This window comes from Aquila chrysaetos, chromosome 10 (assembly GCF_900496995.4).
Source record: "Aquila chrysaetos chrysaetos chromosome 10, bAquChr1.4, whole genome shotgun sequence".
Lineage (NCBI taxonomy): Eukaryota > Metazoa > Chordata > Aves > Accipitriformes > Accipitridae > Aquila > Aquila chrysaetos.
In genome coordinates this window covers 39,657,623-39,680,749 of record NC_044013.1, presented here as the reverse complement: position 1 = coordinate 39,680,749, position 23,127 = coordinate 39,657,623, and the positions used below count along the sequence as shown (strand labels likewise).

The following is a 23,127-nucleotide window of genomic DNA, read 5'->3' as shown; positions in this document are numbered from 1 at the left end:
TGCATCCTGCCCGGCGCGGGAGGCTCTTCCTAAACCCACTCTCGGACTGCACGGCCGGCAGAAGCGTGCCTCCCCGTGGGGCTCCTTCCCTCCCTACCCGAGGAGCTCGGGCACTTTTCCGAGCGTGGCATGTCTCCTGGTGCTGGGGACCTGGCTGCCCCTTCTGGGACACGGAGGGGGTCCTCCACCTCCTCTCCCACCGTGCCGACAAGACCAGGAAGGATTTGCAGACCCAGTCCGCGAAAGGCATCATGCCTCGGCCAAGTGAAGCTCTCCCAGCCCCGTCGGGGTCCTGCGCAGGGCCGGGTCCCGGGATGCACCCCTGCATCCCGGCAGCCGGCATCCGAGGGCAGTGACGGCAATGCTGAGCGAAAGCTGTTTTCCGTGTGAAAGCTATAAATGCCTTTCCCTGAGCTGGCAGCTAATGAGTCATTTCTCTGCTGCTTCCCAGCCCGCTCTGGGCGTCAGGAGAGATGACAGAAGAGCAAAGTTAGCGCTTGCGGGGAGCCTCTGCTCGCAGCTCCTAAAATCCCGGAGAGGGGGCCGGGAGGGTGGTGGCTGCCTTGCGATGGACTAGCCGTCCCCCAGCAGCACTGCCTGGAGCTGGGGACAAGGAAAGCCGTCCCGTCCCCCTCTGAAGGGAGCATCCCGCACCCACACTGGAGCCACGCAGGGACCGGCTGGGCTCCCCGTCCATAGAGGAAAGGCGTTTCCCTTCCCTTGTCTCCTTTCTCCCCTTTTTTTACATCTTCCTACAGTGTCTTCTCGTCCTTTTGCTGTCTGATCTTTTCTCTCTTTCACCCACTCCCATTGGTGCCCTTTTCTCACAGGCAGCATCTCTGCCTCCAGGGACCGTGGTCCGCCTTGCCAAGTTTTGACAAACAGAACCTACTCAGGAAGGGGTAAAAGTAATTAAAAAGACAAATAGTGCCCTGGGATCCTGCCTCAGAGTAACTAATTCCGCACCCCACCTCTGGCCTGCGCAGCACCTGGACTGTTAATCCTTGGATGGTTTATCCATGGATGGTTTATCCATGGATGGTTTGTCCATGGATGGTTTGTCCACCCTCATGCTCACAAGCGAATAAAAAGGCAACGAGGGAGCCACAGGGACGGCTCAGTTGCACGGCACAAGGACTGTCAGGGCTGGGGAGTGGCAGACGAAGGGGGTTTGGAAAAAAATAATACAAGCAGGAAGACAGGGAATGCTGCTCTCCAGAAAACCATAGCTGGATGCAGCGTTACTATAGATACCCGCGAACAAAACCACCCCACCGCAACAGTAAAATCCTCAAAGAGAATCTTAAATGCAGCCACAATATTTCCTATTTCTATTCCTCCTCTCGCCTCTCTTTTAAAGAACAAAACCGAAAAAGGAGCAGCGGCAGCTCCAGACAAGAAGCGGCACTTGCCAGGCATGCACAACCCCACACCCATCTGGCCAAAGCTCTGGGGAGGGAAAGCGAGCGCACAGTTACGAAAGCTGGGCTGAAGAGGAGAGGAGCGTGGCCCTCACAAGGAGCTGACAGCCAGGGGTCTATTTTTACACCCGGCAATTGCGGAGCTGTGCCGTCTCCTGCACGCTCGGGGGAGGCAGGGTTTGGTGCCGGTTTTACCTCTTACGAACATGAGTAACAAGATCTTCCCCCGACAATGTCTAGATATGCCCCAGAAGCACAACGAGCTACTGAATGCAATGTCTTACTTGCTGTGGAGCCCCAGAACCATCCAGGATGGGCAGAAGCCCAGGAAGGAAACAGCTGGAAAACTTCAGTGGTGGTGGCAGGGACAGCATCTCCAGTGTCGCACTGGGAGAGGCTGGAGAGCCCCGCTGAGCCCCGTTTCGCTGCCCACGGGGACAGGGGGAGCCCCTTGCCCCCACCTTAGCAAGCGGCTCGGAGAATGCCAGCTCCTGTGCAGCCCGCTACCGCTCAGAGACCTTCAGCTCAGCCCCAGGCAGCTGCAAGCCCCTGCGTTCCCCCGCCCCAGGGACGGCTCCTGCCCTCCCCGCACCGCACAGCCCAGGAACCAAACCACATCTGCCTGAGCTGCGGCCCCACCGAAGGGCAAACCCTTCCCCAAGGGAGAAAGGTGACAAATCGGGGCAGCGTCGGGGTCCTGCCGCAGCGCCGCAGACCGCACGTCCCCTTTGTCCCGCGGGACCGACAGCGCCGCGGGGAAGACCCCCGGGTGCTGGGCGATGGAAGCAGCCCAGCCCGGCGCAGCGCCGGGGCGATGGCCATCTTCTTTGTCCCCGCTGACATCCCACGCTGGTTACGGTGTTTGTGCAGAAGCGGGTCCCTTGGGAGGCAGTTTTTGGCACATCTGCGAGACCTGGGAACTGCCGCCGTCTCCAAAGCAGCGCGACGGAGCCGGAGACACCGCCAGGTCTCTCCCAGCCCCGTTTTCCCTCTGGCATCTCTGGCAACCTCTCAGGCGAGTCCCTGCATTTTGCGCCCATCTGTGTGCGATGACCAGAGGTGGTTCAGACGCAGAGTTTCGCGTCAGCCCTCCCAGTCCCTCCGACTCAGCTCCCGAACCCCAGTCCCCCGGGCTGTCTGCGGTTCACCTTCACCGGGACGGTATTTTTAACTCGGGCAGGCTGGCAGTGCACCGGCCCCGTAAGCGAAGGCAGCGGGCGTGAGTCAGATGGGAAGGCAGCTCCGGCCCCAGCCCTCCCTTTGGAAGCAGGCGTAATGCAATTACACCAGCTTGAATTTTATTACAAGAAATCGATGTGATGGAATTTTTCTGCCTTGGGTTAGAAAATCAGCTCCATGACAAACAGCAGGAGACGCTTCTGGCAGCCACGTTCACCTGCCACCCTGAGCCCTTTAACTCGAACATCACCCCTCTCTCGCCTCTCTTTATTAAACTCAATCCCTCGAGCTCAGCTTTTGATTTGACAACTTCCACTGAGGGGTCCTGATCTTTAAGTCAAGGGCTGTGAAAACCACCTTGGAAGAAAACTAAGCAGCAAGTGAACAATCACTGCTCATTAAACTTATTCTCCCTCCTACTCAGCCCGGGCTCCTGGGTTACAGTCCTGACTCACCGCACAGCTCAAGCAACCCCGCTCGGCTGACTCACGACTTCTGCTCGCACACGTGTCCCTCTGGCCTCTTTCCCATTGTGGAAAGGGGAGAACGGGGGTCAACGAGGCCCCTTTTCCACAACGCACATGCACGTAATAGGTAGCGGAGCCTGAAGACGCATCTCCTGTATCTAAGATCCCTTATGGTCCCTATAGCAACTTAGGCTCTTGATGGAGGAGCAGATGCACAGGTGATGCCTGCTTGGCTTAAGGACGGGCAACACCTGGCAAGGAGAGAAAACAGAGAAGGGCAGTGTCCCGGGACTGTGCAGCTCTCCTAAAACTAAAAGGAGGGTTCAGTGCTGGGCTCCATCACAAAATGCCTCAAGGTCTGAGCGCAGAAACCACAGTAAAAGTTAGATGAAATGATGAGTGTGCCTGCAGTTCCGGAGCAAACCTCATTCAGCGCTTCTGAAGTAAAGCAATTTGGGACCCCAAATCTCTAAGTGTCTGCAGTATGCCTATTAGACCTGATCAAATACTATTTTCTGAATAATGTATTTAATGAGTCATGATGTTTGTCAAACACATGATTAAACAAAGAATTCCTGGCATTCGTGGGCCAGCCGAGTATCACATGAATAATGCATCACTTCGCCAATATATCTGGATATGAATAATTGTATTCAATATCTGGCCAGCTCTGATATTTATTATGAATACAATCTATTTATTGCATATTACATGTATTATTTTAATGTAGGCGATCGTATTCTGCCTATTCCAATTTCCCCTGCAGCATTTCTCTGCCTGCCCCCGTCACGCACCCCGGCTTCCCACCACCGGAGACCGCGGCCGAGCTGCTGCGGCACGGCCGCGCTCAGACTGCGGACGGGGACTGGGAGTGGGGGCTGCAGCGTGGGATTCACCCCTGGTGCTGACAGGGAACCTGCCCCCAAGCCCAGCCATCCCAGCCCTCCGAGTCCAGCATCTTTCAAGCAGCTCTGAATTTGCCTTCTCTCAGGATGGTGGGTGGTTTCATTGCTATTAAGCCTTGGGCTAGACTCGAGGATATTTAATTCGATGAATGGATGAGACCTTTCAAGATCCTCCCACCTGCTGTGTTTCATGAAATCTGAAGTATCTGGTGTTTTTTTGAGGGGGTTGATTCATTAACAAAATCCTGCTCGCCAGCGCAATTAGCTGGGCTGCCTTCACCTCTCCTTCTCCCCTGGGGGTGGCCCTGCTTGGGGAGGAGAAGCCCAAGGGCTCCCGGGGCTTGGCTCTGTCACAGCAAAAAGTCACTCGACCAGCTCGGACGAGGCTGCACGGGGATGAGGGGCTGCCTGTCGGGGCAGAGCGTGGGGCTGGGGGTCTTGGGCAAGAGGGGATCCGTTACTCCGTGCTCCAGGAGGCAGAGGATAGCCCTGCTCCAGCCCGTGCAACGAGGCGAATGCCACTCGTTCCCGCAGGAGGGCTGCAGGCACTGGCAGAGTGCCCCGTGCCAACACCGACCCACCAACCCATGCTGGACACGTCCCACCACGAGCCCAGGTGGGCAGGGAAGATTTTTCGGTGCTTTTCCACCTTTTCCGCTGCATCACACGCTCCCCAGGCAGCAGGGAGGAGAAGGTTGGCGGCAGCTTTGATCTCCGCCGTTATTTTTACATTAAAGAGACTTTGCAATCGCGTTCCCTGCCCCTCCGTGAATCTCGGCACCGAGGAGGCACCCGGGGAACAATCACCTCCCAGACCGAGGGGAGCATCACTCATGCTCTTTCAACTACCAACAGCCGCCTTGCAGGAACCTCGCCTGATTAGCGCAAGGAAAGCCAGCGTCCCCGCAGCTTTGAACTTGGCTTTTCCTGGCGGAGAAGGAGATATTTTGCCGAGATGATGGACAGGTAAAGCGAAGCACTGCAGGCAGGACAATACACGGCATGGGAGATGCTTCCTGCGGGAAGCAGCACCGGGAGGGTGAAGGGCCATTGCCACTGGTGTTATGGAGAGGCTCACGGAGGAGAAACAGCTCAACCCACACCAAAATAAAAAATCCTTGGTGAGCTCCAGCCACCAGGGACCCCAGCCCATCCATCCCTCCTCATATAAATCAAAGATCCCTCCCCAGCCAGGCAGCGAGGACACAATTCAGCGGGTATCTAAATGAGAAGGTGCAACATTTCCCACCCTTGCACCCTTCTACTTGATTAAATATCCAGTGTTTGAAAAGAAGAAAATCCAAGCAAGGAATTAAAATAAAAGATGGATTTTTCTACCTTGTGGCTGGTTTGCATGAAGTCTCATCTAAACCTGCCTCAGGATAAATAAAACCTCCTTTGCCAGTATCTCCAACCATGAAGACGGAGAAAAGGAAAAAGGGGGCTGGGGAATTGCTCTTAAGGAAAATGAAGAGCACTTGAATTTTAGGCTCTGACTCCCTCATGCAAGATAAGAAACGGAGCCACGATGCTCAGAAGCTTTGTTTTAGCAGAGGAATTTCTTGGCCCATCGGCAAGAGTTTGAGTTCCCACCTGAAATTCTGCCAAACCCGTTGGGCAGAGCAGCTAAGCACGTGCCCAGCGCCCGAGGGCAGGCTGGGCCCTGCTGCCGAAATGGCCATTAGTGCCGGCGGCCGAAGCTCGGCACGGGAAGGAGCACCGGGCGCAGGGAAGGACACGGGGCCACCGAGGGTGTCCCAGCACCCATCCTGCAGTGCGCTGGTTTCAGAGATGGGACTAAGAAATGTGATTTCATTTGCACCTTTGCACACCCATCTACGTGTGGGGCATTTTTTTTTAAGGGATCAGAGTCCTGACTAGGAAATTTTTGGGGGTCTACACAAGAGAAGAGGCTGAACCCCACCCCGGGAAGACCCACCACAGCCAGGGCAGGAGATGGCCCACACGACAGGCGACAGCCCCGTAGCAGAGGCGCCAGCTGGGAAACCTTCTCCACCTAAAAGTTTGTTTCTTTAATTCCTCTCTGGAGGCATTTCCAGACAAAACCAAAGCCACAAGCCCCAGCCCAACAGCAAGCTCCACTTCACAAACTTCTCCACTTTTCTGCTCGCACAACCTTCCCAGGGAGATGGCGGAGCCCCCTGAGCCCCTCTAAAAAACCATAACACCCAGCCCAGAGTTCGCTGGCTTTTAGGTCACCTTTGGTGCGCCGATCGCCACGGTAACACCGGGGATGCAATTCCCCTTTCTGCCCCACGCAGGAAAAGACTGATCCTGCCCACCCGCACACAGGGACGGGTGCTGCTGAGGTGCCCAAACCTTGAACCTCATTAGCGCCAGGGCGATGGGGCTGGGGGGTCCCATGCCGCCGCGCTGCCAGCAGGGGCCGGGCTGTGCTAAATCCTGCAGGATGGAGCCTGCTCCATCTGGATGCGGTGCCAGATCCCAGTACTATGCTCGGAGGCAAGGTGAGGGGGGGGGGATTTGTGTGGCCCCCGTGGCGCTCCCGGCCACCGGCTGCCCTCGTGGCAATGTCATCGTGGGGCTCGCCACCTCCATGGTGACAGGCTCCAGCAAAGCCCATCAGCTAGCTGCAAATGCCGATGAGTCAGAATTGCGCTTGGATATTTCTCTCCGTACGGAGAGGATTTTGATCTTTAATTATCACTTAATTCACCAGGGTCAGCTGCCGGCAAGGAAACCTCAGCTGCAAAGCTCAGTCTTCGTGCAGAGCCTGGGAACATCCCTGCGAAGAGGCAGCTCCGATGGGCGCGAAGGCACGAGATGGATGGCTCTGACGGCACGAGGAGATGCAAAACCCTGGGGATGCTGCGTGAGCAGATGAGGCTTCGCAGGGAGTTTCGCTTCCCGCAGAGCGCCCGGCTGGGAACTCGCGCAGGGCATCTATACCGCACGCAAGTCCGAGGCTTCCCTTGCCTCCCTGGAAAAGGGGCTCTTTAGAGCTACTTTGGGTAATTGGCCGTTAACTGACCTTGCCAGCAATCTCCTGGGCTCCCTGTGGAGGTCCCAGGACAGAAACGCTGTCTCCGGTCAGGCATGTCCCCCCACGGAGCGAGGGGTCCCTGCGCATCACCCCGAGGTCCTGCAAGTGGGATACAGGGGTCCCCGCATGGAGTTTAGTTTTGGAGGGGGCACAAGGAGCCCCGTGTGCCGAGCCCTGCGGGAGCCCGTGGCCACGTCTGGCTCCCCGCAAAGCACCCACAGCACCCAGGCTGGCAGGCAGGAGCAGGGATGTGCTAACAAGGGATTTCTGTGGGGAGAAGGGCAAATCCAGGCCGGCCCACGCGCATGTTTCTGCGTGTCACCCTGCCACTGAGCATCCCGCGTCTCCCTGCTGCCTCCCGGGAGCGGGTAAGCGCAGCCCTTCCCCAGGGGGAAGCAGCTACCAGGGCCCCGAAAAGGTGGGGGTCAAGCCCTTCTGCTCCCTGGTGCCTTTCAGCAAACAACTCAGCCGAACATCTCTCTACAAACCGATTTCCATGCTTGAAGAGGCTGAAAACTTCAAAGTCTGGGGTGAAAAAATTGAAAAAATACCCACCAATAATAATAATAATAATAATAATAATAATAGACCACAGGCTTTCCAGCCCGACAAGCCTGCAGCACTTTCAGCATGACTAATATTTTCCACGTGAAATAATAATCTGCAGCACTAAATTTCTCATCTCTGTGCACATGGCAGACAACAGGTAGGCTCTGTCCAAATTCACCTCTGAGCAGGACCTTTTATAAGGCAGCCTTGCACTCTCATCATGGGGAAAATAATAACCTCCCAGGGTATCTGCAAATAAGGAGGGTCGGATTCCAGCCATGGAGCTGACAAAGCCCCGAGTTCTCGGAGCACGATGCAAAATCCTCCTTTGTTTGACAGCAGATCTTACAGCAAATCCTCCTGCCTAGCGGTCCCAGATCAGAGTGGTGATGGAGTAGCCGAGGCCACCCAGCACCCTCCCCGGGCAGGATCCGTCCGCAGGCTCCGGGTCACTCCCTGCCCTCACCCAAGCGGGATGGTGGCCAAGACACGAAAACCTTTGCATTCGCAGGCGTGTGCCTCCCCGCAAAGGAGCACTTCCAAGCCCACACGGCCCCACCGCACCGCCCCTGCCCACCTCCAGCCCCACGCAATGTCTCCCAGCCCCTCAGAGGTGCTGCTGAACGTGCAGAGACTGAACTAAACCAAGAGGCTAGAATAAATACATACAAACGCTCTTCATTTAGTTTAACAATGATTCACAGGTGCCTCCAGCTTTCTCCCGAAAAGCTCAGCCTGGAAAGGGTCCCAGAGCTTTCCCAGAGAGATTTTTCTCAGCAAGATGTGACCGCAAAGCCTTAACATGTGCCCACGAGAGCTGGGCATGAAGAGGTTAAAACCAAATAACAGCACCTCTGCAGGCAGGAGCCCAGCGAGTGAGTTATGAAGTTAATGACAAAGCAGGACCATGCTCCTCATTGGCTCTTCCAGCCCAGGCTCCCCGTAAATCAAGCGTCGGTCACCGCGGGGGTGATGGATGCGTGCAGGGTATGCGCACAAGCTATAGGCTTTGGTGGGTGATAACTCTGCTCTGCTCTGCTACGAGCGGCCAGGACCATCCTGTGGGGCTGGGGTGTGGGGGTCCCCGTGAGCTCTCCCGGAAAATCGTCACTGGGATGGGGAGGGACGCCTGGGGTGGCCCTGAGGGGAAAGGACACGCGCGTCCCCCGTCGCCAGGCTCAGCACCCCGCTCAGCCCCCGGGGCCCTACCGCAGGGTCTTGCGGATCATGTCCTCGTCGGTGATGCCGTAGTAGGTGAGTGTCTCATTCCAGGTGGGGTTCAGCGTGTTGCGCAGCGTTTTGGTTCTCAGCTTATTCGCCTGGAAAAGCAAAGGAGATGGTGGTCAGCGGGACCCGGCCCCAGGAGATCGTTTGGGCACCGATGGGCAGGGAGAGGGGAGAAAAGGAAGCACAGTTTGGAGATGAAGGGGCAATTGGTGCCGTCATCCTTCTGCCCCAGTGCCATAACCTGGCCTGTCCTCGATGGGGTGGCCCCGATCACAGCGATAACCAGAGGGGCAGAACATGGCAATTCTCTCATTTGCAAAGCAATCCAACCCCGCATCCTGCATCCTGGAAACAGCCAGCAAAATGGGAACCCTGGCAGAGCACTGAGAGAGGATGGGGACTTCATTTATGCAGCAGGAGAGAGCGAAAGAGGAAAAAAAATGTCTTTTCAGGTTCATTAAAAAATACCAATTTGCTGTTCTGGCTGTTTATTTGCATTCCTGCTCCCAGCACAGCTCCCGTTCCTGCCTGACTCAAAATAACTTCCTTGATATGCATTTTGTTAGCACTGGCAACTCCTTCCAGCACCACAGCTTTGCAGAGCGGGAGGCCAGGGACAGCGGGGCTGTCACAGCCACTTGTGTCCCTGGCGTGGATGGGGCATCCTGGCACACACCCACCCCCGCCAGGTCCGGGGGGGATTAACCATTAATCTTACCCCCTGAGCTGCTCGCTTCTGTCGGGGACAGAGGGAGAGCAGAAGCAAAGGGCTGCAGGCTTCAGATGGGGCTTCTCCATCATCCCCCCAGCCTGGGGCAGCCTGAGAGCGCAGCAATTTTCCCTCTGATAAGGTGTAAAGTCAGAAAGTTCCATCCCTCCCTCAGCCACTGCTGGGCATAAGGAACTCTCAGGAAATCAACACTTCAAAGTCGTCTTGTGCGTCTTTATGGGAAGCTGCTACATTCCCCATCTTTGGTTCACCAGCCCTGAGCTAAAGGCGAGCGGGATGTGAAGCATGGCGTGAAGAAAAGAGCTTGTGCTTGCAGCTAACCGGGGGCGGGGGGGTCACCTTGTTGGCACGTCCTTCCCCCACCAAAAGCACCCCAAAGACACAAGCTCTTCCAGATCGACTAGACACGGCCACGAGCCGGAGGAGCTGCCGGTGCAACGGAGCCATCGAGGACCACGGCACAGCGTCTCACCCAAACGCTTTGTGCAAAGTAGCTGCTTGCTCCGGGTTTGATCCCTCAGAGCTAGACAAAGCCTCTGTATTCTGTGCTGTGCTTTCTTTTAGGTTTCCAAAGCCATTTCTGCCTCGGAAAGAAACCCAGGCCCCGTGCAGCGCTGCGGAGGCTGGGTGAGGAGCTGCAAAACGCCAGGCGCCAGGTTAGGAGGAAGATAACCCCGGAGCAAGGCGCGACGCTCCAGGAGCCGACCGGGATGCAGGGGCAGGGACTCAATTAGCAGCAGCATCTAAAGCCCTGCAACGCCTATTGCTTTCCGCGGCACTCAGCCAGGAGTTCGTTTGCAGCGCAGGAGGAGAAGCTGCCGGCCGGGCTGCCTGTCGCCGAGCGTGAAGCCTGCAGAGGGGTGACAAGGACAGCGGCGAAAGTGCCCTGATGGCACCCACAGCCTGCTCAGACCTGCTGGGGCCTGATCCTGGGGCTGGGGCTCCGGGTGGTCGGGAAGGAAAGCGGGTTTAGCCAAGGGGGTAACGTGATGGGCATGACCCAGCAGCTAATGCTGCCCTAGGCAAGGGACACAAATTAAATTAGAGGAACTGAGCTCTGGGAGCACCTTTATCTCCCATCTGGAGTGACTTAGTAGTCAGTAACCAGCTCACGTAGAGACCTCTGCATGAGGAGAACGAATCCGACCCTGCTTCCCACGTCTTTGGCCTGGGCTCTGCCGCAGGTGCCCGAGAGCCCACGACTGGGACAGAAACATCAGAGGGATTTGGGGACCTTGCACAGAACCATCCAGCCCAGGACACATCCACGATTCCCCAGATCTGGTTCACCTCTCCCAGAGCAGATTCGGGCAGCGCTGTTTGGAAAGAAGGCACGGAGACAGAGCAACCACAGAGGCAGAGGGATGTGGGGGCAAGCAGAGGGTCCCCCCACGGCTGCTCCGGGCTTGCAGAATCTGCAGCTCCTACGTTACCCTCAGCTCAGAGCTCCCCTCCCACCTCTCTGGTCTCCATCACCTCCAGCAGAAATGCTAATCAATGCATTTGCAAAACATGGAAATGACATAATATCACTGATGAAAGTGCTCCTGGCTCTCCTATTTCCAGCGGAACTTGAAATGTGGTTAAAAACTCCCTCTACCGCCCTGAACATTATGAATTAATTCAACTGAACCGTAACAAGTAAATATACCTCCCCCAAAAAGGTTTTTCCTTCAGTGTAAAATAAGAGTGCAATTAATATTCATAACACATACATTTAGCATTTAAATTCAACATCCCCATCAGTTACACCAAGCTCTCACTACACATCAATATCTTTAATTACTCTTCTCTCCAGCAAGCGCTGAACCTAAGTAGATGGAAATATTTCCCTTACGATTTATACTCTGCTTTATTATGATCCGAGGGGTTTTAAACGCAAAAAAAAAGGGGAAAAAAAAAAAGGAGCTGCTTTGTTTATAGTTCCAGATCAGTTCGCTTGGTGCTTCCCAGGGGCTTCTGGAGTGCAGCGTTTGCACCCCCTGCTCCCAAGGGCGAGGAGTCAAGGGCTGGCACCCAGCTCCCAGGCAGTGGTTTACTGGAGAGGCAAGGATGGATTTAGCCCCAATTCTTACCTCCTGCCGCTGCTCTCTCCTGCTCACCTGAGCGAGAGCCAGACAAGAGACTCGAGGTCTGGCTGCAGCAACCAGCAGCCCCTGGAGGAAGAGCTTTTCCCTGGGGAACCCCCCAGGTCTGATTTCAAAGGGCAGGGTGCAGCCCCAGGAAGGGAAGGAAAAGAAAAAAAGGTGTCTCACCTTACTGGCTCCGGGAAGCAAGTGCAACTTGACGTATGGATCGGCCAAACCATTATGGTCCATTGGTTTCAGGCCCTGGAGAGGAAAGGGCAAAAAGCAGGAGTTAGGACAAGGGCAAGACGCTGGGCAGGCAGGGTAGCTTCGCTGAGCCCATCTACCGATGCCCGTTTCCCTGGGATGTCGTCGGTCCGTGGAGTAATTGCACAGATTTCCCGTGATCGGGGAAGGAGGAGAATATGGTTGGTGCGGGATCCGGGCTGCGCAGCAAAAGCCGAGCACACTCAGTGTTCAAACGTCGCCTGCGGTGTGTGCTGAGGAGGGGCTGCAGGAAGGCTTCTCACCTGCACTTGGCATCGGCCACAAAGCACTTCTCCGCTCTTCCAGCAGCCGATTCTGACACCCTGATCACAATTAATTTGGAGGTTAAGTAAATCAGCGCAGTGATTTTTGAGGTTTAAAATTACAGGGTTTTGTCATTTAATAATTGCTTATGAGCAAACATACACCTCTGCTGTTGTGGTGTTACTTTTAAGCGCTTCCAGAGGGTGTGATAGCACCTACCTACTCTTTGTTATTAAGGCACAGCTGAAGGAAGAACAGCTTTCAGGCCAGTGGGAGGCTGTCGCCAGCCGACTGCCGCGGCGTTTGCAGAGAAATCTGGGGGTACCGGAGAACAAACACAAGGAAATACTCGCTGTGGCCATTCCTGATGGATTTTTCTACAAGCCCCTCACAGTTCTTAAAGGATGACGTGGATCATGTTTGTTACAGCGATGCTCTGGAGTTGATCCTGCTTCGGGCAGAGGGAGGAGACAAACCTGCTCCTCTTCTGAACAACCAGCGGGCTGAAAATTATCCGAGGGTGATGCACAAACCCAGCCCAAAGCCGTGACTGCACAGAGCGCATGGAAGCGAACTCCCTGGGGTAGGGGAGCAACACAGGAGCATGAAAAATGGAACCTGATTTTTGCCAGTCCTAAGTGGAAATGATAATGGCTACCTCACGAAAGTATTTCCAGCCTGGCTGCAGGATCCCTGCAGGAGTTATTTCTAGGCTGTCTGAAGGCAATCCTCTGCCTGGATCAGAGGAGGGTTTCTCTGCAGAGGTACCCATCCAACCCGGGCATGGAAACTAGGCTGGGTGATGCTAAAGACTCGTCACACCCTTTGTGTGATGAGCAGAGTATTCGGTGCCCTGGATTAATGAGTGTATGCCACTGCCAGGGATCCACCTGGCAGGAAAGCATTCCTATGGGCTGCTGGTGGAAAGGCTGTGTGCAATGAAAATGTAATCAGCGACGCCTGGGTTTGGGCAAATCAAAGAGGGAAATGCTGGGGAAATCGGTTCCATACTTTACATGTATGAAATAACGCACCCAGGTTAACCCAGGGCACCAAGGCAGCCCCTCAGGACACCCCCGTCCCACCCCTCCCTGATTTCTACAACTCGGTTGAGGGTCCGAGCTGCTCCTGACCTTGGTGAGGGCTCTGCTTCGGAGACAAGCACGCTGCCCCGGGGCAAGGGAGACCAAATGGTGCCCAGCAAAGAGGATTTTGCTTGTAAAGCAGAGCCAAAAGGATAAAAATATCAGCAGCGAATGGAGGCTAAAGGGCTCTGCTTTAACTGCAGTGCCTCTCGGGTGATGTCCCTGGCCCAGCAGAAGAGGAAGGCAGCAGACACGGAGGACGGGAGGAAGGCGGCGGTATCGGCCGCGGCTCCACGGGCAGACATGGCAGCAAAGGGCCAGGCTGGTCCCCAGGCTCCAGAGGGGATCCGGCTGCCAGATCCGAGCACACAGACTGCTCACGGTCGAGCAAAGCAAAGGCTCTCCCCAGCCTCCCGCGGCAGAGGTGCCCCACCTGTCTGATGCTGCACAGCAAATGAATTCAGAGGCAAGCAAGCAAATTCCCATGAAAATGGATGGAGAAAGACAGGCAGCTCTGTAATTCACCCATCAATTCAGTTCAATTAAATTACCTCCTGAGGAGGCTATTAAAGGCTTTTTTAATAGATGTGCTATGGAAGATGGAGTGACAGGAGCCTGGAAAATGGCTCCTAATGTCACGTCTACCTTCCTCCTGTGTCACTCAATAGGAGTTTGGCACAGGGCTGAATTTAACATGACAGCAGCCCCGATGGCTCTGCCCCACAAAGCTGCGCCCGTGGGAGCTCACCCCTGCCAGGGACCCGCAGGGTGACCGGCACCGTTGCTTCTCCTGCACGGAGGGACCTCCAGCCGAAAGCTGCTTCGAGAGAGCTGAGAGGCAGAGGAGGACCACAGGGCTCATACATGGGGGCAAAGTCTCCCACTGGCTTCAGGCAGCGCTGCCCCGGCTCCAACCGGTCCTCCTGCCGCGACCAATTTACAGTGCTGCGCATCAAGGCACAGGCGATGCAGCCAAGACCGAGTTTCATCTTTTCCCTTCCTCTACCCAACCCCAATGTCCCTGGCTGTAATCCTACAGAGACCGACAGCCCCGCTGCATCCCAGTTGCTGCCAGCTGCTCTCCGTGCCAGTGACATTTAGCTAATCAATAGGATTTAATTATGAGTTGGGCTAATCGGGCTGCCGATTAATGCCGCGCTAGAGGCGTAGAGAAGTCACAGGAGACTGATTCGTTCCATGATTTGCCCCAGAGCGAGCTGCCTGCCTGGTGAGCAGGCTCCCTGCTGCCCAAAAACCGGCCCAGACACCTCTTCCCACGCCAAGGCATCCCATTCCGAAATGGGGCAAACTCTGTGCTTCCACCCTGGTAGCCCAGAGGATGTGCAGCTTCGAGATGGGAATTTCCCTGCAGTGATAAATATTTATGAGTAAATCCATAAGTAATGCTCAGTGCAGACCTCCAGCACTCGGCTTCGGTTGGAAGTGGGGGAGCATCCAAATGCTTGGCAGGGTGGAAACTCCCGGGGGTTTTCTAGCTGCGGCTGCAGCCAGCGGCACAGGGAGAGCAGCCCAGGTACGCTCCGACGGGCAGCGTCTGCTCTGCGTGGCCTGCCTGGGGCCAGGGAGCTGCCTGCACCGCTGCCTGCGCAGCCACCTGAGGCTCGCCCAGGGCATCGTCCTCCCGAAATCAGACCAACGGAGCTACTGGATAGCGCAGCCCCGCAGTGTCTGCGCTGCCTCCTGCCCCTATAGATCCCCCTATAGCAGGTTATAGCAGGTCAGGCTTTGCAGGACTGAGCAGAAAACGAGACCCTCACCCAAGCCGTGGCGCAACGTGCCAGGGCACAGCCCCTGGCGCCTGCACGTTAATCCTATCCTTTTCTATCACAGCTTATAGGAGGGGGTGATGCCCAGCGCAGCCCGGCCGTTTCCCACACGTGATGGTACGGACCAACGTAACCCCGGGGAACGAACGCGCGACGCTTGGGACGCAAGGGGAGAGCCCTCCCGCCAGCCTGCCACGCAGCTGCTCCTGCAGCCCACAAACGGGCTCCCGCACCACCCCGATTTATTCTCCCATCGATCCAAGCCGAGCTGCAACGTGCCTGAATTCAGCCGCGCCTGAAGCGTGAAAGGCGGGCTACGGGCAAGCACCGCTGCCAAGACCGAAAGCCATTAGCGCGAGGCGGCTGCTGGCAGCCTGCCTGCTCCTGCCTGCGCAGGGTCCTGAGCTTTCTGCTGGCAAGGGAGAGGCGGCAGGAACGCTGGGCACGCCACCACAGCGCTGATCCAGCTGGGGAACGATGGGCTTTCTTGGCCCTTACCTCCCCAGCACCGTGATACCCCGGGAGGAGAGCGTCTGCTTTGGCCCCACGTGCAGCGCCAGCGAGCCCTGACGCTCGTGGTGGCTGCCCCACTTGCCGAGACCATACCCCGATTGCACCCGCTGAAGGCAACGCCAAAGCGTAGGACTGTCCTAAGAGGTTAAGGCTGGAGGTGGATGCTCCTTGAGCATGCCGTGGTCTTCCCTTGCCCTGCAGAGGCAGGACTCGCCTCGCCATCCAGATGTGGACTAACAGCAGCCCCACATTTAATCTGTTCATCTCCAGGAGGAACCAGGACCCTCGCTTCCCCGGCTAGAGCCTGCAGAGACGCCAGGCGCTCGCTGCCTTGCAAAAGCAGCTTCCAGATATCCATCTCTTGGCACGTCACCTCTGTGTGCTATTAGGGAAACTGAGGCACCAAGCACCTCGCTCCTGGTGTAACCACACAGCCTGGGGTAGCCCCACAGCTACCAGCTTCCACACATACTTCCCACAATAAAGCAAACCTCCTTTCATTCCCTATTCCAGCTCCATCCAAACTTGGGGTATAGGCTGACCTGAGGGTCTGGAAACACTCAGCATCTCGCAGATGCCGCTGTGAAAGTACACCAAGAAATACCTCAGATGTCCCCAGGCAGCCGGCACCAGGGCAAACCCCCTGCATGGAGCGGCTATCCCGACCTCCTGCCCAATACAGCAGCTGACGGCTGCAGAGCAGAAAATTGGTGGCAGAGCACAATGGGTTGGATTTAACCTGCCGCCGGTGCCTCCAAGAGCCTGCTAACCCCCTTCCCACTCCCCAGGAGCTGATAACGGGACTCGGGAGGGACGTCAGCAGATATAAAAGTGCTGGAGATTAAAATAAATAGAGAGAAGCAAAAAGATCTAAAGGGAGAGAGTGGGTTGTTTGGGGGGTTATCAAAGGGAGAAAGAAAAACACTTATGTGGCTGAAATAGTCCAGGTTTTAACGGCTGCTGGCAGCGACTGAGGGTCCAGGAGCTGCTGGAGTTGGGACGTGTCCCGAGAGCACCTTCCTCGGGGGCCTGAGACATCGTACCCAAGACACCCAGCCCAGGTCCAAGGACAACGCACGTCCCGGCACTGTGCTGTGGCTCGTGCATGCGGCCCCATTGCTCCACAGCCACCGCATCGCCTCCTCTACAGCGCTACTTCTAATATCTACGCAGCCGATGCCGGCTCCCACCGACGGCAGCCGGGGTCCTGGCCCTTACCTTTTTGTAGTCAAGTTTTGGCAGCTTTCCCCAGGCGAGAGATGAAATGAGAGCAAGCAGATGGCAATGTAAATAAAAGAGAAAAATGGGAGAATGAGAGCAGAATGGAAATGAACAGGACTCGAACGCTTGAATGTCAGAGCGGCGGGGGGGGGGGGTCTGCCCACCCCACGAGCAGGGGCGATGCTGGTGCTGTGTGGTGCCCCCAGTCCCACGGGACGGGGTCAGCAACCGCTATTCCCGTCCAGCTGGGTGGGCACGGTGCAGACCAGGGCTCTCCTTTGTCAGCCCTGCCTTTGCTCTCGCTGCTGTTAGATCTATCACTTGCCGCTTGCAGGTCTCCTTCCTCCCTGTCTTCCACCCACTGCAAACCCAATTAGAAATCTCCTCCTTGGCACCGCTCCCAAGCGCACCAAGGGAAGCCTGACCCAGAGGCTGCCAGCAAATTCACGGGCAACAGGCAGGGGGGCGGCGGGGAGGGAAGCAAAACCCACCGGCTGTCTCATCCCTTGCCCCGGCAGCCCTGCCCAGGGAGCTGTGGGTGTTGTGCTCACCCCCCTGGCCAGAAGTAGCTCCAGGTCTGCCGGGGCAGACGCTTCCACGCTCATCCCCAAAGCCTTTCGTGCTTGAGGTTTTATTCCAGACGGGCAGAACCCTGGGGTGGGGACGTGCGTTCACGGCACGAGGCGCGGTGGGCTCTGGGGTGGGGGCTGCAAATAAGCCGGTTGCAGCCGGAGGGGAGAGGAGCATCCGATAAAGGCAAACAGCACGGGCTGATTCTCTGGGGGCTCAGCTCACAGCCCGTTCTCCTGCAGTTTCTCCTGTCTTCTCTAAAAACCCTCCACCTCTTCCCAGGATCTATAGGAACTGAGGTCCTCTTCCACCAACCCACCACTGTCAGGGCCCAGCTGGAGCCCTCGCTGCTCTGGTCCTCGTGCCAGGTGAAGCAGAGAGGAACCAAGTAGCGGCCAGAAGCACCTTCCACAAGCCCAGAAGCAGAATCAGGACCTCAATTATCCGTTTCTGCTCCAAAATGTGCAAAAACCCCTTAATTGCTTCAATCACGCAGACAGCAAAGGCGCTGAGGCAGAGCACTTTGTGGCAATGATTAGCAGCATTTAAAAGAGCCATTTATAAACTGACAGCCGGTCACAGCGTCAAATAAATAACAACATCGGGTTGGGTGCTTTTCTAAAAAGCATCAATAGCTGCAACCATCTCATCCCGGGGATGAGCAGCCGTCTCCATCCCACTGGAAATGCCTTGAAAGGCAGGGCTGGAGGGGAAGGAGAGGGCAGAAGCGCTGGGGGTCGCGATGAAAGCGGAGTTGGCAAAGGGACGGCCGCAGCCAGGGACACGAGAGCCCCTGACGCAACGCAGGGACAGGGGGACGCCTGGCCATCCCCACGCGCTGCCCTCACCGCTGCATTTGCTTGGCACAGCCGCAGCACCCGGCCGGCCTCGCGGTTTCGGCAGGAGTCTGGTGGCCCTATAACGCAAGACAAAGGTAGCCTGCTCCAGGCATATTTGGTCCTTGCTGTTCACGCGCCCGGTGCCGAGACGTACCTTGGCTTTATTGATCGTGCAGTGGAGAGCGTTGTTTTCTTGATCATAGAGCAAGCTGAAATCCAGTGTCCCCAGCGTGGCTGCAAAGGCGAAAACATGTTATTAACCCACAGGGCCCAGCGAACGCTGGCTCTTCTCCCTCTAAGCACAAAAGGAGTGGGTGAAGATGCTAGAGAAATGGCTGCAGACATTATAAAACATAAAGCAGCCTCCTGTGAGCCCTGTTATGAAACATGGCTTCACGCTGGGAGGCTGATGGCCATCCCCACACTTGGCCGGTGGGGCTGGCACAGCCCTGGGAGAGGAGCCAGAGGGATGAACGGCTGCGGCTCACCCAGGCGCCGCGGCCGGCGCAGAGGCTTTGCCTCCGTGGGCTTTCACACGGGTCACCCCCATCTATCGGCAGCCCCACCACAGCCAGCAGCTTCCCATCCCGCAGGAGCTGAAGGCTCTTCCCCGGGAAGATCCGGGCACGGCTGGGACACAGCTGAGACCCGCTGTCAGCACATCTCCCCCCTTCCAGCGCCGCTGGCATTCCCAGAATGTGTATTTGTATACTGACACCTTCAAACAAATGAGCCACCGATGGGATCCCTTCCCAGCTCCGATTTGGCTGCAAACTGTAAATTAAACCCAGTGAGAATGGAAATACTTTTATGGTTAAAATGAAAAACACCAACAGCTTTTAATCAGAGCAGCGTTCCCTTACGGTATCCGCAACCCAGGAACGGCAGCAACGGGGCAGCTCCTGGGTTGGGACCACAGGGAAGGGGCAGGAGACCGGAACAAACCAGAAGAGCCTCAGCAGCAAAAGTACATTTGATTTGAGAAATTCTTTCCCTTTGGACGATCTGAGCAAGTCTCGCTAATCCAAAGCAGAGGAAAAGTCTTAAAAAGACATGCTTTCCAAAAACATGATTTAACTTTCTCCAAGGTTCCCAGACCCAATTTGCACACCAAAGCCTGGACACGGAGCAGCATCTCCCCCAGCACAGCTTCGCCTACCACCAGCCTTGAACTTCCAGGGCGGCTCTGGACCTGGCAACCCACACTTTTCTGCGCCCACCTTCCCAAAAGGGGTCTGCCTGAGCGCTGCCTTCCCACCGCGCAGCATCCCACCGCTGTTTCCAAGGTAACTGCACCTTCCTGCTGCGCACACAGAGCAGGGGAAAAAAAAAAAAATCCAAAATAAAAAACAGAACAATTTTGCTTAATATCAAAGCAGGGTTTGCTGCCTGGGAGGTAAGTTAGACAAACTTTATGGCAGGAAATAAGGTGGGTTTTTTTCCAGCGTCAATAGCCTCTGCAGCAAGGCGCCCTGGGAGGCGGCAGATATTCAGAGGACTGAAACCTTCCTGCTGCAATTTCACAGCAATCTTCCAGCCCAGATGCAAGTGAGCTACAGGTTTGCCTGCTAGCAAATAAAAATCATTGCTCCGGAGCAAATATCTTGCCTTCAAAGCAGAGCAAACATTCAGAGAGATTTCTGCCAGAATAACGTACCCCCCCTTGTTCTGGAGTAATTTCATGGCACGTTAGCTATCGGTTTAGGTAAGTCATAAATCAGTGGGGTTTACCTGCCAGGGCTCAGGGAAGATGGAAATGATACAAGGTGAGGCCAAACCTGCAACACCTTGTGCGTCATCTCTGGGTTTGGCCCAAACAGGTATTTCCAGAGCAATTACCGGCCAAACTCGCTCCATATCACGCAAGGAGGAGGAAAGCATAGCAGTGCCCCAGCGTGCTGGCGGCTGGCTGTCCCCTGCCCGCGCCGAGCGATGGGGAGCTCACGGCCACGTACGGCAGCATCGGAGCACCAGCCCCGGGCGCCGTCGCAGCCCGTCGCGACGGAGTGGGTGTAGAGGGAGGCTCCACGGCACACGGGTGAAAGCCAAGTCAGCAAAACTCAAATAATCTGCATTTTCGCTCGAGAGCGGAAGATGAAGCCTCCGGTTTGGGAGCCTCATCATTTCCACCTGCCCTTTAATCAGCCGCTTCCTGCCAGCCCCGCCGCTTGGCCCTCCCAAGTTCAAGCTGTTATTTTATTTTTATCACAGAAGGGGGCCCGCGGCTTAGCCTGCTGGATTTGGCAATTTATAAAACAAATTAAAAGCTTGGCGTGAAAACAGACTTCGGCCAGGAAATACTGACAAAGCCTCCTGTCTCCTCGGCGCTGCAACCTGCCCCAGGGGCGAGGGCAGCGGGGAGCCCCGCTCCGGCAAGACGGGCGAAACCCAAAAGCACCGTAACGCAGCAGCAGACGCTTGTTTTGCAATCGAGGACTCAGGTCCTGCTCCCCAGCGCTGGCGGTCCACGAGCAAACCTTGAGCAGTTCCCGTTCGTCTCGGAGCTGCCAGCAGATGGGAGGGCATGGACGGGGGGTGCACGGCCCCCCCCCAGCCCTGCTGGGCTCCGTCCCCAGCTCTCCTCCGGCCCTGGAGAGGTTTTCCTCTACGCAGGGATTTTTTTTGGTGCTGGCGAGTCTCGATTCCCAAGGAACGGTCTGCCTTCGGCAGAGGGATGCGGAAACGCCAGCGGAACGTGTTGTACTAATTGCTTAAAAACGCGGCCGTATGGAGATGACAAAAGCGATCAGGCTAACTTGGGGTTTGGCAGCTAAGGTGCCGCTACGGAGCCGAGGGCGAGCGTTGCTGCGAGAGCCAGCACCCAGCGGGATGGCGGATGCCGAGGACGCATCTCCCGCCGGAGCGGAGCGCCTGCGGCGCGGTCACAGCCGCTCCGACTCTGCTCCCTCCTGGGGACGCGCTGCCGGTTGACGGATCCGGCACAGCGGTGAAGGCAGAGGCAAGGCTGGTGCTCAAGCCGCCTGCGTCCCCGGCCGGCCGCTACCGGGCAGACTGGCCCCGGGGTTGCTCGGAGGCCCGAGGAGATGTCGGGAGACCTCCACCTCCTGCAGCACGCAACCTGCGAACCCTCACAGGACCGCAGCCCAGCTGGAAAACCAGCCCTGCGCTCCCGGAGCGGGGAGCACGCCGAGCGAGCACCCGGGCAAGCCAACGCCAGAACGCCGGCACGGGTCTCACCGCTCTCACCCCCTCCTGCAAAACCGCCTGCAGCGCGCCCAGCCCCGGCTGTGGGAGATCCGCCATCTCCGGCCAGCAGGATTGGGCCCAAAGCCTCCGGGCTGCAGCAGCCACCCAGGGACGTACCCAGCTCCGAACAGGGCACTCCGCAAAGCGGCCGAATCGCCCTTCTTTGATTGCTTTCCTTCTCCCACCCGTCCTCGCAGCTGAGATGCAACTCAATTGCGCTCTTAATTAGGGGAGCAAGTGCCTAAAAAAGAAAAGGGCAGCAATTAGACTCGAAGCGCTGTTACTAGACGTATTTAACTCGACTGGGCTATTCTGAATGCTGCCCTCTAATCACACAGGCTGCAAATAAAAAAATATAAATAAATGTCTTTGTCAGGCATTACAAAGGCAGCTTTGCGCAATCCAGACAGCAGGCAGGATGTAATGTTATTATTACAATTATTCCGCTCCAACGATAAAATAACCATTAGGAGAGCTGAACTCATTAGCAGGTTCTGACCCTCCTTCCTCTCCATGAATTGGGAGAGATTGATGGGAAAGTGCTGGCCAGGGTCTGACATTTAACACAGGCTCTAAGAAGGAAAATAAATCTGACTTGCACAGGAATGCGGCCTCTTCTCCCACTGACCTTTGGGCATTTTGATTAATTCAGTAGGCCACAAAATTATTAGAGGCCAGCATAACCGGCAGATGAGTCTCTGGGTTTAGCCGTGGGATACGGCGAGCGCGCCTGGCGCCTGCGGGCAGCGCGACGTCCTGGCACAGCGCCGCTACCGCCCTTGTTGGTGGAGTCGGCAGAAATTGTTTATTGCTGACATTTCCCATCAGCGCCCAGGGTGACGGGGAGGCTGAAGTAGCTTCTATTTATACCTGCGGGATGAAAGGCAAAACCCGGTGATAAATCTGTGCTCTGCTCCTTTATCTAGCCCCTGTCCTTGCAGGCTACGTGCCCTTGCCTGGCCCACGCAGGGTGGCAGATCCACCACCTTGGTGGCCTGGGACGCCCCAGGGAGAGGAGTTTCTCTGCCCAAGAGATGCTCAGGACGTAGAAGAGGCACCGACACTTGCAGAACAGACCCACAAGCTTCGGCAAAGCCCGCAGGAGAAGGAAGCGATAACTGAGTGGGCTCCTTACCTCCTTTACCTCAGGGAAGCTTTTGCAGCATGACTGCCATTAGAAAGCCCAGCAAGGCTCTGCACTAGGAGAAATTGAGGTGTGCACAAAAAACCCCACTATAGAACTAATTAAAAAGAAGTCCAAAAACCTTAAGTCCCTCTGCTTATCAGCATTGCTGCTCCCAAGATAATCTGCTCATGGATTTTGTGCCAGGGAGATCAGAGTGGAGCAGTAAAAAGACTGCTGGGGATTGTCTGGATTAGCTCTCCCTTACAGAAAGCACAGGTTCAGTAACCTTCAGACTAGGTACTTTTTAATGCACTATAAAAGATAGGTCCCTATTCTTCCATTGCTTTAATTTTCCTCTGCAATGGAGATAATTTTAAAGGTCCTGAAAGGCAGCAAGTAATTCTGTGCACTTACAGCCCCATGTAAAATGTCAGTAAATGACTTCTCAGGAGGAACAGAAATTATTTCTTGCCATTTCCAAGCCGGGCTGCTGAAGATCCCTTTGGCGGGTGGCTGCATGCACTCCTGCCTCCCCGGGTGCAGCAGTGCCTCATCCAGGTCCGGCGGCACACGGCAGGGCAGCGCGGGCAGCGAGTGCCGGGGCAGCTCGGGGTCTGCCTCCCTGCTCCATGTGGGAGCGAGCTCCTGGAAGTCCCCAGAGACACCCCTGGAAAACAGC

The 23,127-nt window shown here is 56.2% G+C and overlaps 1 protein-coding gene across 3 annotated transcripts in view; it reads right to left on the bottom strand.

The window, feature by feature from the left end:
* DOC2B (double C2 domain beta) overlaps positions 1-23,127 on the bottom strand; it is a 37,257-nt gene that overhangs the window by 5,793 nt on the left and 8,337 nt on the right. For 2 of the 3 annotated variants that reach the window (XM_030027974.2, XM_030027973.2), the window contains 4 exons: positions 18,270-18,349; positions 16,704-16,727; positions 11,759-11,833; positions 8,756-8,865 (listed from right to left, as the gene is read on the bottom strand). In XM_030027974.2, coding sequence (XP_029883834.1) covers positions 8,756-8,865; positions 11,759-11,833; positions 16,704-16,727; positions 18,270-18,349 — 289 coding nt within the window. The remainder of the gene's footprint in view (positions 1-8,755; positions 8,866-11,758; positions 11,834-16,703; positions 16,728-18,269; positions 18,350-23,127) is intronic. The other variant, XM_041126451.1, reaches the window with a different exon arrangement.